Source organism: Teleopsis dalmanni, chromosome 1 (genome assembly GCF_002237135.1).
Source record: "Teleopsis dalmanni isolate 2A chromosome 1, ASM223713v2, whole genome shotgun sequence".
NCBI classification, from domain to species: Eukaryota; Metazoa; Arthropoda; class Insecta; order Diptera; family Diopsidae; genus Teleopsis; species Teleopsis dalmanni.
The window spans coordinates 214,194,135-214,212,792 of NC_051846.1; the positions used below are offsets into that span (position 1 = coordinate 214,194,135).

Below are 18,658 nucleotides of genomic sequence, written 5' to 3' on the forward strand. Positions count from 1 at the left end.
TTATTAATCTATAGTATTAATAAAAACAGAAATTGATAACTTGAACATATGAAATGCTCTAGCTCTATATTCTAGAGTCTTTGGTAAATAGTTCCCTCTGCATTTCAAGCAGATACTTCGAAAACATTTTCATTAAAACAGGCTAATAGACGGATACTACTATATCGATTCATATCATCCACTTGGTGCTGCTTATTTTTAGTCTATTTAGCTGTCATTTTTTATGTACATTTCTAACACAAATTTTAAATGATAAGACATTGGGAAGCGAATTTCTTTCTATTTTATTGCATCTTTAAAAATGTTTAATATTTTGTCATTATTCCTAGATAATATTAATCTCAAACAAATAAAACGGCGACGGCATCCGAGAATCAAAATTAACAGGAAATAAAAATGTTAAATGAAAGGCGGATATGAGCTTACATCACTTGTGGAAATCATGTGATGAACTCGCACGACACTCATTGTCGCAAATAAAGCTAGAATGGGGCATGTTGGCGGCACTCCTCGTCTTGGATACACACGTTGTGTACATTTGAATGGTTAATAAGACACTAATTTTAAAAGTTTTTATTGCAAAGCTCAAAAGGGTTGAAAAGGGCAATTTTTGTTGAAATAAATTTCCATAAAATACACAAACAGCAGAATTCTTCATTAATGACATCCAAATACAAAAAATCAAAGTATTCGTTCAGCTGGGAGTGTGAGTATGTAAATGGAATTCATTACTTCGTCAGAGACAATGCAAGGCACAACCCGAACGTCAGTAGGACATGTTTCAAATTTAATTTCGGCATAAATTTAATTTCTTTTTTATGTGAAGATAATTTTCCTGCACTGATTGCCCTTTTCATCTGAAATGACTACGAAACGTTTTAGAATATTTTGAACCACATTAAAGGTAACTATGCAAATATTTGTGGCTCGCAAGTAAACAGTTTGACCCTTTTGTTGCCAACTCCTGCATATGTCGGAATAGTTTTGTTTGTAGTTGTCCGCGCTCAAATCTAAATTCAAATTTGAAGTTTTAAATTTTAAGGACTTAAACGTTGATGGTCAACCAAAGTAGTTTTCCAAAAGCAAAAACCATGTCCTTTGTTCAGAGGGGTATTTTAAGCGGCATGCGGGTACTCTTGCTTTCTTCTTGGACCAGTCTATTAAAATCCAGATAGTTCTATAGATAGACCAGATAGTTTCGCCAGCACATTTTTACGCAATCACCAAAATGGTTTTTAAACCATTCCTCTAAAGCGCATTAAAGTTTTGAATTTGTTTGCTTTTGAGTTTTTTGATGTAAATTGGAGCAAATATGTGGAATGTGCTATGCAGCCAGATAAATCGAGTTAATACTAAATACTGTGGCTACATTTTAGAAGAAAATAAACTTGGCGAACAAACCTTATATCATTTTTGAAATATATATATTTCAATTCAATTTCGGTACGAATCCGATTGATCGATTTACGCAAAAACTTGAATATGCAGTTAAAAATTGCTACCATTGCAGTCCTAAGCCATAAAAACTTAGATACTGCGAAGAGAAACACTAACAGAGTGTTAAGGTGTACAAACACCTTAAACCGTCAGACTCTTGTGTAAGCCTAAACATGTTGACGGTTAAAACTCATAATATAGCGAATAAAAAGCAGCAAAATACGTACTTACATTCTATCGGAATAATTGCGTAACCTAACCCCGATAAAAGGCCATACATTTAGGTCATCATAGTTAAATAAGCTTACAGTATTTGTGTAAGATCACGAAAAATTGAAACATGAATAGAAAAAATAATAATGAATAGAATCGTTAGCGTGCTTAAGCAACAAAAAGATTTGAAAGTGAGAACTCACTGGCAGATCTGGAAAATAATAGCATTATTACCAAAAAATGAACATATGAAGTAATACTAAGTATAAATATATAACTTCGAAGTAATTTAGGTGGAGCAAAATACCACTTAACAAAATTGCCCACTGGATTTGATGTTTTACCCACCGTAAATCTTATTTAGTAGAGATGCACATCTATATTTAATCGCACGAAAAGAACCGAAAAGGTAACCGATCAACTTGCGAAAATAATTGAGTTATAATGGTGACAATGATATCTAGAGATAGTATCTAGGGTAGTGTAATAGGGTGATTTACTCCTCAGTAAAACAAGAGATCATATGGTTTCATCTTTATCTACTGAGTTCTTAATATTACATTTTATATTGCTGTAGATATAGCAACGCTAAGAATCGAGTGCTCTTAAATCTGCTGTAGTTGGATAAAAAAAGCAAAACATGTTGAAAGTCTTTATATAAACATATATGTTGAACGAAGATATATTCTAAGTATCTTTCTCAACTACTCAATAACGTACCAAAAGATGTGGTAAAAGTACAGTTTCCTTAATAACTTGATGAAAGTACTATGTGCCATATATCTCATATATTACTCATACATTAAAGTAAGGGGGTTTAAGCTGAATTATTAAAAGATAAATTTCGGTTTTCTCTTGTCACAAGAGTGCAATGGATGGATACAATATATGTGTACTTCTTGAAGAATCTATCTGCAGAGGTATTAAAAACACTTAAATATTACTTATAGTTTATGTATATTATATTTAATGTATTTAGTTCTGATATATACTAAAATTTAACACTGAATTATTTATTTAATTAGTTATGAGTTTTTATTTATTTTTCTATAGCGTAACTGTAATGATGCATTTTCCGAATACTTAATAGATATTAATAGTAATTATAAGAATGATAATAATATAATACATATAATGTAAAATTTTACGATTTAACTTTCGTTTATTGGTAAGTACATCGCTTTGATTAAAATTTTCTACTTACTTCGACTTCAAATTTTTAATGATTTAAAAATTTTGAATCAAAGACTCACATTATCGTTTTTATTATTGCACAATATATAATATTCCTTACATTTTTCTAAAACATTGACTGCTGGATATATACATTATTAATTAATTTCTTATACAAATGATGACTATTTTGATTTGAGGAGGAGAAAGCATTTAAAGTGGTACTCACATAAACACACACAATTACAAAACAAATCACATATTTTATAGTAGAATTATTAAAAGTACTGCTCATTCTACATTTCTATATCTGAACACATGACCCATGGACCTTATTAACTTCACTACATTTTACGTTTTGACTGATTTAAACATTTTTAAAAGACGAATACTCAAATTTATTTCAGTATACGATATTATATACAGTCTGTTGTAGATATTTACTCATAATATTTAAAAAATTGACCTTTCCTAGACGTTAATGCATTTTTAATCCTAAATAAATTAAGAACTTTCTAATAATTTTGGTGACCTGTTTTGATTTTTTTTATTTACAGATAGTTGAGCAGTCTCGGCTTTTCGTTTTAATATCTAATAATATTTTTATTAAGTTTTCTCGGACTTACAGTTCCGATTATTATTAATACAAACAATATATACATACTAAACGATTTAATAAAAATAATATACAAAAACATTTCCTATCAATTAACTATTTTTTTTGGGACTCAACGTTCATAACTGTACATCATTAAATACCTTAATTCTACTTTATATACAAACATTTGACTTCGAACATATCAAAAACCGGATAGGAAGAAATTTCGTTTCATTCTTCACAGAATCGATGCATATATTGCACACATGGGTTCAGCTTTTAAGCTGATCAGTAAAGCTGAAATCTACATAGTTTCCTTATATCGGAGTTGGCATAAGTGTGTAGTCTTGATGTAAACTTGACTTAACAGTGTCATACATGGGACGAGTTGCATCATCTGGTGGTAGAGCATAGACATCGGGAGGCACACATAATGACTGTAGCTTCGAAATATAAGAATCGAAGTGTTCATGTGGATATGCAGCTGAGTGATGAACAGTGTAGGGATGAGGTGGTCCTCCTACTGTCGAAGAATTTGGTGGAGGAGGGGGTGGTAAAGCGGCAGTATGTGTGGCTGTAAGATGATGAGGTGAAGCACCGTAAATAGAAACGCTTGAACTCGATGGCACTATGGAAGCGCTAGGTAAGGGTCCTGGTGGTATAAGAGTGGGATGTGTGCTGTATACAGAGTGTTGATTATTCACCATTGACACTGGATTTGTAAGAGTACTAGTCACTGTAGAGTTGGTTACAGCAGTATTGTTCCCCGGTGGTGGCAAACGAACATGCTCTAGTAATGTTATTACATTATTTCGTAGACTCTCATAATAATTATTTATGCTGGTCGCAGCAGTCGCAGTAGAAGATGGAACTACTACTGAGCTAACAGAATTAACAGAGCTTGGGTCTAATGAATCGTTATTATTAGAGATATTGTTAGAAATACTAGTTGACTCATTGGCGACTGGGTGTGTAGAGCTATTGGAGGCAGCCACTACTACTGATGTTGTTCCTCCAGGAGTGCTAGACACGGAAGTAAGTGAACGCTGTGGTAGATTACTCAGCGGAGAAGCTTCCTGTAGAAAACAAAAAAAAAATATATATTTTCCTTTAAGTACGCATAGCTGGCAATATTGTAAATAAAAGTTTTGTAACAAGATTGTATAATTAAATAAAAATTTAATAGAAATACGTATTATAAAATGAAGCAAATATGTATTAAAGTGCCATTTTATTCAAATAAAGATGATTCTTATTGCCAAATAATAACTCATAACATAGCTGAGATATTAATTTATTTCAGAACTGGGCATATGCCTTCCACATGTTCTTACAAAAAAAGTGCATCAGAAATTAGAGCACATATATAACTTATTAAGTATAATAAATGGAACGCCATAATTATTTTACTGCGCTAAGAAGAGTTCTAGCAAAGGACGGAAAATTTGCCGATCCTAAAATAAAAGAGAGATAAATGGACACGTTCGTTCGGTGTATGGCACACAGAGAAAAGAGTAAAGATATTAGCTATTAGCAACTCCATCAATTAACAATTCCGAAACTAATAAAAATTTATTGTATAAATCTCATTTAAAGAGAATGACTCATAAAAAGCTTTACCAGTTTAGATGATATATAATTCGCAACTACCATATTCTCCAAATATAGCACAATCGGATAATCGTTTGTTTTCCACAATTTTTTTTAGATTGCTAAACCTTATCTTCAAATACGGACATCAAAAAAGTCTTGAATCACGAAAGATCAGAAATTTCGTAAGTAAGGAATCATGATTCCAACAAAAATATAGCGTAAGCTATTGAACCAAAATGGTGAATAATTCAATAAAATATTTTTCAAGGTTAAGAAACCCAAAAAAATTAAAATTACTTTTAAAAGAAACCTTCTGATGGTAAAAGTGCATATGCTTAAAGCATCGGTGAGTTTCTCCTAAACTCCTAAACATTGTTCTTGTCAAATTTATCTGAAATGTAGTATACCAAAATTAGCGTTAGTAACAATGGAATACGAAATAATAAATATTTTTTAGTCCCATTTCTGAAAGTTTGTGCTATAGGTATGTTTAAATCTAGGTCCTTCCAACAAAATAGCTGGTTGAAATATTTTATTTGTGTTCTTTTAAAACTTACAAATTGTTATGCATCCACATATATTATATGTATGTGTATGTTTTGTCTCAACGAGATGATAAAGCCGATCATATATTTTATATAGTCTCCTACATCTTCCATTTAATACACTCCCTTTATGTTACTTGTATGTTAAATATAATAAACTACACAGTTAGTAATATCATTGGAAGATAAAAGCAGGCAATAAAAAATATTGCAAGTATATCGAATACTTGAGAAAGGGATTAAAGGTACATATCAAATAGAAGATGAGGCCGTGTACTTGATCTTTGTTAAGTATTTGAATGAGACAGCATTTTGAAGTGTTTAGGTTTATCTCAATATATCCACAAATTATAAAAATTTAGTCGAACTCCGTCTAACTCCGTCGACACTTTTATTTGCGAAAACAGTCTCCTTAATAATTGAAATCGAGATTCGTCATTCGTTATTCGTCGAATTTATCCTAGTTACATATGAGTATAACATCGCATATCACACCTCCTTTCAATTCTCTTCCGCATCATTTAGCAGAACATGAAATTAAATTAAATTTATTATTACTCAAGTCGGTTCAGTGAAGCGAAATAACGACCCTACAAAAAGCACCTACAATAAAACAAATACAGATATTTTTTTCAAGATTTCAAGAGCTGTGCACACAACAAGGATAGCAAACAACCTTTTAGGACGAAAAAACCGAAAAAAAAACAATTTCAAATACATAAAAATCTATTGAAAAATGAACACAGAAAGGAAAAAGGAAGTAGGAAAAAGAAAAAGAAAAAAAGAAAAAAGAAAAATATCTGAAGCAAAGATGCAGAAAATAGAACTGAAACATGCTTTGCACACGCCTGCCTTACACACTTGTTTCGAAATCGATGGAGCCAACAAAGAAGCAGGCAGTATTTGCAGCAACAACAGTGAGGCACTTCAGTGTTGTTGCTGCTCTTGGGGGGATGGTGTGCAATAGATACACATTGTGCTGTAGTTGGTTGATTGTTGTGTGCGCTTGTATGTGCGTGGCGCCTCCTTTTTTTTCTCATTTTTTTGTGGCTCCACACAACCCTCGTGGGAGGCCAAAAGGTTGCGAGAGTCTCATGTGATTGTATGCGAAATATGTGTTTTGGGTGGCATGGCTCAGGTTAAATGGGGATAGGAGCGAATCGAAACGCGATTTGTTGATTTGTAAATGAATTTGGAGAGAGAGAAAAGCGACCCAATTGCAGGTGGGGTTATTTATTTGGCTTTGGGGATGGTTTGAGGCAACTTCCAGTGCAGCTCGCGCATGGACGTACGTGCGCGTTACACACACATTAACATTTAGGGAAACCTGCTCGGGGATGTTGAATGAAAGAAGCGAATGCAGCAGAAATGCATTGCAGCACAGTCATTGGCGGATTCTTTTTGTTCTGCTTTATTTCGACTAAGTACAATGCAGCAAACGCCATTTTGAAAACTTTCGAATTACCAGCCATGCAATTTATTTTCAATATCTGCCAAAATGTTATAAAATCTAGGTATAGTATCTGAGTCCTTTTTTCATATTAATGTTTTGGAAATATCATATATATGTACATGAACGATTCACTTATGGCACTTGAGGGCATTTTTTTTTTGGAAACCATACAGATGTGTCACATTTCTCAATCAATAGAGCTGCTCAGTTTGATAGATGGACTCAAAGGAGTCATCTATCTTTGAATGAAAATCTTAATAATCAAATTCGTGACAAATTTTTGATTTAATTCATTTTTTTTTATTGGTTTTCCCAGGGAAATAGTACAGTAAGGTATTGGCATCGTTGCTCATTAATTTCTGTAGACTTACGAGTATATTGTATTCTAATTTTAGAATTCAAGCAAATGATTTTTGGAAACTGCACTTAAAATTGTTTTCTTAAAAAAGAAAAGTTTAAGTTCTGGAAAACAAGCCTGATAACACTTTTTCTTGTCTGTCTGTTTGTCTCGACGCAATTTTGTTTAGCATTAAAGTTTTCGCACCACAACGAGTCGAAGTTTCTTGGGTTAAAAACTTTTGCACCAAAAATTCTGAAATTCCAAACTGCGGCCTGCTCAAGCCAGAAAAGCGTGTGAACTGCCAACAGCGGCGGCGGCGGCGGTGACGTCAGCGACGTTGGCAGAACCAGAAGCGGTAGGAGTGGAGCAACGAGAAAGTGTAACTTTCCATAAAAATTAATTGATAAACTTTGATAAAGTACAAAGTGAAGAAAAATACGAGGAAGCTCCAAGACAGTCGAGGAGTGCATGTGGTTGTGTTTCGAGTAATAATTTAAATAACAAAAGTTGAAAAAATGGGAACGTTTTTGCTGGGTTAAGCGCTCGAAAAGTTTGTGGGCCAGTGCAAGTGTTAGAAACTCCAAGTTCCCAAGTTCTGAGTTCGGTGCGAAAGTTGTTGTTACTTCTTAAATGCTCAGCTTCTGAGACTTTATAGACGTCCTTGAAAACTGTTATAAAGAAGTTTAGAAATTTGGAAAACAAAGTAAACGAGCATAAACATAAAAAGTATTGTCAAAGTTTTGTGAAATATGCTGAAGGCCTCCTGTTGAATTGAAAGATGCAACAGAATAGATTTAAGAAGAAAACCAAATTTAAGAAAAATTAAATTCAATTTTTTTTTTATATTGAGCCAAGTATAGATTAGCATACTTATATTGCCTCAACGAACCTGAGCCTACGTACCCTATCGCTGGTGCTCAATTGAGTCTCCATTGCGTTGATATCGGACTTGAGACGCATCATTTGTGACTCCACCCTAGCGTTTTCCCGCTGCAATTCCGATATTTCTGCTTCCAGAGTGTTAAGATCTTCACTGGAAGTTCCGTTCATTTCATTACCAGACGCAATATTATTGTGCATGCTATCCGTTAATGTCGCACCCGATGTGGAGTTAGTCAATCCGGCGCCCACCCCTGGCAAGCCTGACACAGTGTTTGTTGAATTTATTGAAGCGCCGCCGCCTACCATCATCATTTCTATGCCTGCAAAACGAGACCAGATACAGATTTAACATATAGAATATATGGAATGAATGCAGTTATGTGCGCGTGTGCTTTAATACAGATACAAAATTATGCAGCTAGATTGAATAAGATTAGTGGCAGTTGTAGGTGAACATTAAAACTATGCCTACACAAACCTGAACTTATTTATGATATAAAATGAAATGTCTTACCTGTTGTTCAAAACGGTTTTGTGTGGATAATAGATCGATTATATATACATATCATATAGTAATATTCACAGATTAGGTTTTAACTTGTATGTTTTTTTCTTTATTTCTACAGTAGATATTCGGCACCGATACAAAACGTCGCGTAATCTAAACAAAAATATTTGAAATGAAAAATTAGAAAAAGGAAAATTAGAATTCAAACCATTTCACATTTGTTGAGCATATAATCATTAATTTTAACTGTGGATTAAATTAAAAATTTTAAATAAATTTTTACTAAATAAAAAACCAAAAAATAAATTTGATGTTGAAGCTGTGTAAGCACACGCACACACATTTCGATACTCTAGACAGAAAACAACGAAAAGTCATCGGGACTCACCTGTGTATCCTTTCGGATATACCATGGTCACCTCGTCAAATTTTGGCTTTTTTATACTTTGGGCTCCTGCACTACCACAACCTGAAAACAAAAAAAGTACGAACGACGTTTGAGCTTAAACCGTGATTTAGAGTAAAAGTTATAAATGGAGCATACCGTCGAATTTCATCGCCGTAGCTGCTGCCACAGCCGCTTTGTGTTGTTCCACCGTCCCACCCGCCTCGAGAACTCGCATTTTATTTCGATTTGCGATAGGGCAGCCAGATGCACTGGATGTGGAAACACATTTAGGTAAAGATAATGTAAAAGAAATGCAAAATTAAATTACCTTCTGTGTGATAAAAATTTTCCTGTTGAATGCCCTGAGCCATCGCATCCGGGTATTGGACAGCTGAGCATAATAAATCATAATTACTTGGTTAAAACTAAAAAAAAAATTCAAAAGATCTTACCGTAAAGGTTCGGAGTCCTGACCATCCCGCGGCTTACTTTTTGGCTTGTTAGCACGTGGGCAACCAGAAAGACTGCGATGGGAAGAATAGTTGCCAGTCACATGACCAGATCCATCACATCCTGGTGTAGGACACTTAAGTTCTTGCGAATGCGATTGTAAGTGGTTACGATCACTACGAGGGCACCCCGTCAAACTACACAAAAAATTTAATTATTAAACCAAATGCCAAAATAGAAAAATGTCTGAAAATAAATCTATTTTATTCATATATTTTTTACTCAGCAAGTAACGAACTCCTTACAAATTTCAGTTCAATTGCTTTACTTTCTATCTCCCTCTTCCCCTCTCTTTTTTTTCTGTTGCTACCTCTTTAAGCTAGCTACTCGAAATGTGATAACTTAACTTGATTTGAAATGTCCTTAAGAAACTTATTTTTATCTTGACCACCACTCGACTCAACTTTACGCCAATCCTTACAAAATCCTTTTTAGGCAAGCACTGCTTCAATAGTCATTGCTGAACGCTTGATTGAACACTCGAAATTGTAATTTGAAAGATAAAAAGTCGATAAAACATATATTTTAAACATAGGCCCGGTTATTTTCAAAGTTTAATCTTCTTGCTTTTTAAAGATGTATTTTATTAAAGACTTTGAAACAAAGACAAAATAAGTGGTCATTGTATTCGTAGTGACCTTCTCCTTATACAGTAAAACATTGTCGATTACTTATTTTTAGTGCCTCGTTAATTTGGTTTATAAATATTAAATTTTATTAAGGACTCTAACTATGTATTTTATGATTATTCCCTAAACAAAAACTCAAACTAATGCCAAAGCATTCAGTATCTTTTGTCGAAAAGTATTTGTTCTTGTTTTATGTCGCAATTCTCTTTCTTACGTTTGTATACTCAACAAGTCTTGCCCACATATATAAACTCACACACAATTAATATGTTCCTTTCTCCAAAAGTAATTGAAGTCCTTAGCCAATGTGTAAGGACGCCGTTAAATGAGAGTGTAAAATAATAAAATGATTTGACTTGCCATTCGACTAACCTATCCTTTGCCTTGTCGTGCTGCGGTATGTGCTGCGGTGGCGGCATAGAATAGCATGACGCTGGACTAGGTGAGTAGCCACCAGACACTGGTGTTGGATATCCGCCAGCACCAACAGCGGTTGCATACGGATTGCTGCATTGATACGCAGCAGGACCATAGCCATGATAACCTGCCGGGGGATAATCAGATTGCACTACCATTCCATAACCTGGATGTGGGGAATAGCCTAAATTGTAAAGAAAATACACCAAAATACATATATAAAAATTCCATGTCTGAAATGTCAGAATACCTCAGTATTCTCCATGATATTTGTATAAGCAATTAATTTTGATTATTTAAGCTTTAAGAACTTACCACTTGGATCGCGGTAGCTGTCAATATAATGCGAGCCGCCACTGTCTGGTGTCGATTCACGACTGTATGGTCGTGGACCTCCAATGTGACCGACAAGTCCAAATCCTAAAGGACGTGGTGGTCCACTGAAATCAACTGGTTCCATTTGTGGCGATCGTGGGGCTCCGTTAGCACCTGTAGCTACTACACCTGGACCAAAACTTTGTGGGTGACCAAGTACCAAGCCATCTGGGTGGGCACCGTACTGGGGACTTGTAACAATACTAAAAAGTAGAGCATTGTAAATATTTGTCGTCAAATGAACATTGTCAGTTCTATTTGTGAACCCTACCTATGTGGCAGACGTGTAACACTTAGGTCCAAAGTTTGTCCTTGTGGACTTGGCACTTGCGGACTGGCAATATTTGGACTAGCACCTGGTTGTGGGCTACCAGCTCCTATACGCTGGCTATATTGGTTGTGGGATGAGGGGGAATTGAAACCGTGTGGACTGGAAGATGTTACAGAGGCCGAGCCGGATAAGTCAACTACAGGAGCTCCAGACGGGGAAGGTGAACTGCTTTGCTTTGGCTGAAGTGGTTGTTGTTGCTGCTGTTGTTGTTGTTGATGATGATGATGATTTTGATAAGCAGCAGCAGCTGCTGCTGCTTGAGCTGCCGCCATTTTGACAGATAAATTAATAGCAGAGAATCCTGGCGGTAACGGTCCCATGCTCGGATCGTAGTGATACATAGGCCTTGGGTATATTGGACCACCATTTGCCATTTCATCATGCTCTGCCTTGGCTAGCATCATTTGTTGCTCCTGAATATACTTTTGCTGCTGAGCTTGTAAGTCCTCTGCTGACTGCGGTAAGTAATGATACATATTCGTGGGTGGAGCTTGACGTTGTCCATTGCAGTTTGGATCGTAACGTTCAAATGCTGTTGGCATGCTAGCAACAGATATTGAATCACCATAAGGTGACGAAATAGTTGTTGTGATCGATGTTGGTGGATTAGGATCATAGCTTCGTGAAACTGGGGAAAGCGTAGTTGTGTTTCCATTATTATTATTGTTCAGCATATCGCTGGCATAGTTGGTTGAAGATTTACTAAGACCATCGCCATTCGTCATATGTTGAGTGTAACGCATGTGGTCGTACTGCTGCTGTTGTTGATGTCCATCCTGTTGTTGATGGTTTTCAGTTCGATATGCTTCTCCATCCGAGGTAGCTGTGTTGCCGCCGGGCATCATTAGTGCAGCTGAACCCTCTATAAATGGACCCCGTTGTTGATGTAAAGTTACTTGATGCGGATTGTGTGGGCTCTGCTGCTGTTGGTCACTAAGAGTTTGTTGTTGTATACCCACATAACGGTTCATTTCAGTTGACTGCTGAAGTGCACCAGTCGCACTTCGTACTCCATTCAAGTGCGATGAGTGCAAATTGTCATTGTTCGTCAAAGGTTGACCGGGAGTGTTGCCTGCTAATGTTGTGTTGCCTGCTGAAGTGCCATTTGTTCTTGCACTGTTGGCTGGGTCATTATTAATATACGTATGCATGGGACTTTTGCTGTATTCGGACTTTATATTTGTAACGGGATTAAATTCCGTTTTAATAATTGGCATAGTGTTCGAAGAGTTGTTTAAGTTTAGATTTAATTTGCTGCCGGATGAGCTGTTCGCACCAATACCATTGCTGTTGTTATTGTTAATGCAATTCGCATTATTGTTATTGAGATATTGAGCTGAAGCAATTTTTAATTTTTCTAAATGATGCAATTCTTTATGTTCTGTTTTAAGTGTCTCTAAAGCTAGAATTATTCATGTAAAAAATTACGTTTAAAAAAAAATCGGACAAGTAAACTTAATTAAATTTCTTCTCAATAATTGAAAGGGTAGAGACTAAAGATGATATATTAATATATGTTTAAATGTTTCACAAACCTTCAATTTCTTTGAAATGTTTTCTATTAAGAACAAGCGTATCACTTTTGGTCATAGAAGAGAATTTTGAATTTTTCTTGCAAGCTTTTTTTATGGCTTTTGGGCAACCGGATAGACTGCGATGGACGCTGCGATGGGATTGCACGTGCCCGCGACCATTACAACCTGGTGTTGGGCATTTAAGAATTTGCTCATGTAAAGCCAATACTACACAAATGTTTGAAAAATAATTTCCATTAGTTCGTAAGTGCTTCAGTTTGAAAATATTGAGCTTTGCTAAATTTATAAAGAATCTACTCAATACGCATTCAACAGACATGACAAGATACACATATAAGATCTTTCTAATTCTTCTAAAGTCTTTAAAAGTAGAAATACGAGTACCAATGCAATTAGTTTGGTGCTAAAAAGATCGATTGTAGAGTAGTTATTATGTTAGTAAGGAAGGAAACATAGAAGAGTTTAAATAGAGCGTAGAGAAATACCACAATCATTTGATACAAGCGGGGAGGTAAAGAAATACTCATAATATCGAATGTATATATTACTGTTAAGTGATACACATTATTGTTCTTTAACCAAACTTACATACGAATATCATCTTTATTCTCTCTACCCCGCTAATAGTACTTATAGAAGCTAATATATCACTCTCATGCAAATTAAAAAACAATAAAAAAGTTACAATTTTGACATTTAGTTTTGTTCACAAAATCATGCGAAGTAATAGATAACTTTAGTATAAATACCAAATAAATTATATGATATACTTACATTCAGTCGTTACTTTATCCCGCTTTGGACAGCCCGATAAGCTGAAAATTAAGATGCAAAATTTTGTATTGTAAACATTTCAAAATAAGAAAATACTCTAACATACAAAAGTCCACACAAAATATTGAGATGTGTTAAAAACATACCTTCTGTGATGAGAATATAGTCCTGTGGAATGTCCTTGGCCATTACAACTAGGCGTTGGGCATTTTGTGCCATCTGCAACAAAACACCAAAACAAAATATTGAGATTCACTATTGAGAAATTACTATTTTTATGTCCTAAAGAGGTGAAGTCTTTTGGGTTGTCTGAGCAGAAAAACTGGCAGTTGAAAAAAACTCCACACCAATTTTCACTTGAACATTTCAAGTTACGCGTATGATTTGCTGCCTTTCGAAAATTGTAAACATTTTCCATCCTAATTTGATGAATATTTTCTAATTAATTAAAGTAAGAAATGCGAGCTTGACATTATACCCATCCTCGCACTCCACCTCTAAGCATTTTTCCTAAATAATTAATTAAAATTTGATGGAAAACAGCTTTGCATTATTTACACAAAGAAGCGCGCACACATACACTCACATATACGACGTTCGCACACATGTCAAGTGAATTTGCCTGTAGTACCGAAAGAAACGTATTAAAAACCTGTCTACGGGGGAGTACTGTGTTGTCTACCGAACTCAGTGAAAGAGTTTTCCCGAATTTTCATAAAAAAAAATTATAAAATATTTAAGTCTATTACGTGTAGTTCACGGAAGACAGGACTCACTCCAGAAGTATTTCATTCTTTCGCGAGTGTATGCAGATCAGTGTCATGTTAAAATTTATATTCTAATAAAAATTTAATTAAAGGAAGAAAGAAAAAACACCTTACAGAGAGTTTTTTTTTCTATCTTACATTTATTTATGAACCATGGGTGAAACCGTAAAACAGAATTACCACAGCTGATAATAGATAATATATGATTTGGAATTGTTTAATTACTATATAAAATTCGTACCACTATGCAAGGTAAGATATTTGAGAGGATTAGATTTTCATTTAGACTTCACGATTAGGAATTTAACGACGGACGATTGACGATTGAACGATATTGAACGATTACAATCATTTATAGATCGTGGTGGGACCCATAGCCTCTATCTGGGGTATATAGAGCGCCCCGATAATAAATAAATGAAATTTTCTACTAGCGATAGTATGGTAACAGTAAATATCGATATCGATTGACATTTATCACATAAGTGAGTAAAGGTTTTTCCATAACCAACTCCAAAATAAAAGAAATGGAAAGGAAAAGAAAGCTAAGATATTTCACAAATATTAAAGAAAATTTTTATTGATATTTGTTTCAAACTCACTCAATGATTTTATTTGGAAGCTTGTGATTATAACTTCACATTGACTGAACTTTTATGATTTATGAATACTTTCGACTTAACACTATTCAGTAATCTTATATAAATTATTCTACTAATATTCAACATCCTAAATTTTATTTTAACTATGTTCTTAAGAGGACTCCAAAAAGACTCGAAGGTGATTATAGAAAATCGGAGTATTTATGAAATGAAACGTGTTCGGATAATCGCATAAAGAATCTGCTTATAATCAGGCGTTGTGGTCAGCCGTATACGGAATATGGTTTTGTTTTTTGTACAGATTTTCCTAATTTGATTTTGAATCGCGTCGAATACTTAAAAATGATTACAAATGCAGGATATACAGTGAGTATTGAAAATCTGTCGGTAACCTATGCGTTTGACAAATTGCTTAAATTATGCCTCACAATTAAATAACTAGTTTTTAAAGGTTGTAGTAAGTAATTGTCCCTTATATTATAAAATATTTATATGTAGGTATTTAAATAACTAAAGATTCTGATACTATTTTTCAATAAATGAAAACAGTTTTACTGGGGCTTTCGATGATATATTAAAAGGTTAAGTATTCGAATATTTAAATTTGGATTACGCAAATGTTTCGCCGATAGAAACATATAAATATAATATAAATACAGTAAATACAGTAAGCAAACAGTTTCCTGTTAAATTCATATAAAATAAATGAGAAAATATTTTCATTTATTGTATTTAATTTAAATATAATAAGTATCACCCCAAAACCCATGGCTTAAGAAATTTTAAGTTACTTTGTTTTTGGTTTGAAAAGCAAATAAAAATTAAAAATTGAGACAAAACCCTTACATCGTAACTTCAGTGATATAGAAGTTTGTTATAATAATATTTAATACCTCCACCCGTTCACACCCGCCTATTGCTACTTATATCCGCCCTGTATTAGCACAACCAAAGTAAAGTTTAATAAGCAACATTAGCTGGAAGCCAAAAGCGATTTCTAATGACTTATTACTGACTGCTGCCTGGTTGAAGGAGGTAATTTCTCACAAAACTATTTAAAAAGTCATTCCAATTATGGCATCGAAGGCAACTACTCACACGCACTTTGAATACAGATACACGCATCCTTGAGCTCGTTCATTAATGCCGACATAATGACAAAATAAATATGCAAAAGTGGTTTAGAAAACGTGCTTATGCCGCCTTTGTATCTAATAAAATTATTTTTTGGGTAGTAAAAGATGAATTTTATAAATTGTAATGCAAGGAAATTAGTGCGCCAAGTTTGGGGGAAACCGAACAACTGTGCGGAGCGGAATGGATTCGCATGACAAAGTCATGTAAGGAGACACAGGAAACATTTAGGATGAGTTGTGTGTAGTTAACGGCGCTGGCATTTTAGTATGTGCGAATGCATTCCGAATCTGTTCTAATGTGTTTCCACGATGATTTCGCTAGATACTTTGCACAACAATAGCGTGGCATTTAACTGTATCTGACTATCGTGTAGGCAGCTTTTGTAAGAAGTACTTACAACCATTCAACTACAAGAAAACAAAGGCGCATACTGTGACAGCGAAATGCGCAAACATACCAAGAACAGGAATTCTGACAAATATGATCGCCATTGTTGTTGTAGCACTGTTTAGGGATATAGTATGGGACGTGTGACATAAATAAAAGGGTTGAGATACTAGTGATGTGGAGTAAATTCTAAGAGGTTAAGGCGAGTGTTTAATTTTTGGTTGTTATTGTCACTTAATGTGGTTTGAATGTCTTCATGTGTTTGTACATGTGCCAGATGCTTACACAGGTGAACGTGACTACATTTTATGGATAACAATGGAAATATTTCATCCATATCAATATTGTACATAACTAGTCTCTTTAAGAGAGGTTTAAAAAAAATGTCAGTGTTTTCGAGCTGTACTGATTTATTACAGCTTTATTTATTTTCAAACTTATTGAATGCGTCATCAGTTTAAACTAATATATCTATCTACTGTACATATTTGTGACCATCAGTGACTATATTTTAAGGTAAACTCAATGCAACAAGAAGTTTAGCACAAGTTTACGCCAATTCTTGTTTAAAAAATAAAAACAAATTAACTGTAAAGTAAAAAACAGACTTACCACGATTTAAGCTGCCTGGAGAATAGGTCGGCTGCGGTACTAAATTTCCACCTGTCGCTGAACTTGGCACGGCTGAACCGTTGCTATTTACTGCTGGTAAGGTAACGACACCCTCACGTGCGATATCCTGCATAACAGTCGCTGCTCTGCTACCAACCCCAGCGGGCTGAAGTATGGTATACTGCTTGGTATCGTCGTGCGTTTTATTTGCGGCGTTATTTGTACCCTCTTTAAGCAGGTCAACAGCTGCTTTTGTATCGTGTTTCGCATCGACGGCAGTTTGCGACGTAATGTCGAAACTCGTTGGAGGCAGTGCTGGTGGTGCACGCGGCGGTTGCATTGGAAGCACGGATGAATCGGTAATATTGTGTTGCTGGTGGTAGTTAAGATATGTGTTGCTGTTAGTAGTTGTTTCGGCGTTGTTATTATAATTAGAATAATGAGGAAATGGCGGTGGAGCACCTGGGTAGGAAACGATGCCATTGCGCTTGATATCCGCGGGGGGTTTGAAAGCAGATGATTGCGAAAAGGTAGATTTCTTAATATCATCTATTGTTTGTTCCTGTTGTTGGGCATTAATGCGTGCCTGATCGTTCTCCTTTTGTCTGTGAAAACGTAAGAAATCGGTATAATGAATTTCTTCGTAACGTTTTTGTACTGAGTTTATTTCATACTTCTGTTTATCTTCAAAAAGATTTTGGAATGGAGGCGGATTCTCGTCCTGATCCTGCAATCGGTAAGGGTTATTACGTGCTTCAGGCCAACTTCCTGACAAACTCTTTAGTGCAGCTTGCGTTTCACGTATCAGCGTTTCATCGTCTTGATCATCAGTATTTATTTTAGAAATATTTGAAGCAGGTATTGAGGGACTTGTGATCGGCATAGTAGCTGCCGTTGAGGTTCTGTTATTCGATGAATTGCTTAGAGTTCGTTTTTTCTGTGGTAACATGAATTTTTCATCCAGCTTACTAGCATTGCTATTATTGTTAGTATTAATGTTGTTGTTATTGTTGTTGTTGCAATGAATCTCATCGTCATGACCTGACCGCTTTTTCCGCTTAATTGCAATCTCATTTTCTTCTACTTTGCTGACGTTGTTGTTATTTTCTGCCAAAACTGTTTCTTTGGAAAGCGGTCTTTTTGATAATGCCATGCTTAACTAAAATATCCTAATTATTGTTGTAGAACCGATTTACTTAGATTTAATAAGTTGTTTTTATAAAGTATTGAAATAAAAGCATACAAGTTTTTTATAATGATAATGATAGTGATATTAAATAAACTAATATAGGATAACTGTAGTATATTAACGCAGTTTATGATAATAATACTAAAAACAAAACTAAACTGAACTAAAACGAAATAACTAATCTCTATATCTTTCTAATATAATATCACGGTTAATCGAATTTGTATGAATCTCTTAGTAGAAAAAATGAAAAATTTTAATAA

General features: G+C 34.7%; 1 protein-coding gene across 1 annotated transcript; it reads right to left on the minus strand.

Moving 5' to 3' along the window:
- Positions 1 to 3,551: 3,551 nt before the first annotated feature.
- LOC119675838 lies at positions 3,552 to 18,362 on the minus strand. Its single transcript, XM_038087058.1, has 13 exons — positions 17,881 to 18,362; positions 17,207 to 17,811; positions 13,848 to 13,920; positions 13,702 to 13,742; positions 11,333 to 12,794; positions 11,002 to 11,264; positions 10,642 to 10,870; positions 9,583 to 9,777; positions 9,459 to 9,521; positions 9,287 to 9,399; positions 9,131 to 9,211; positions 8,256 to 8,554; positions 3,552 to 4,497 (listed from the first exon to the last, which is right to left on the minus strand). Exons 1-13 carry the CDS (start codon positions 18,357 to 18,359, stop codon positions 3,739 to 3,741), a joined length of 4,662 nt encoding a protein of 1,553 aa, XP_037942986.1. The 5' UTR covers positions 18,360 to 18,362; the 3' UTR covers positions 3,552 to 3,738.
- Positions 18,363 to 18,658: the final 296 nt, after the last annotated feature.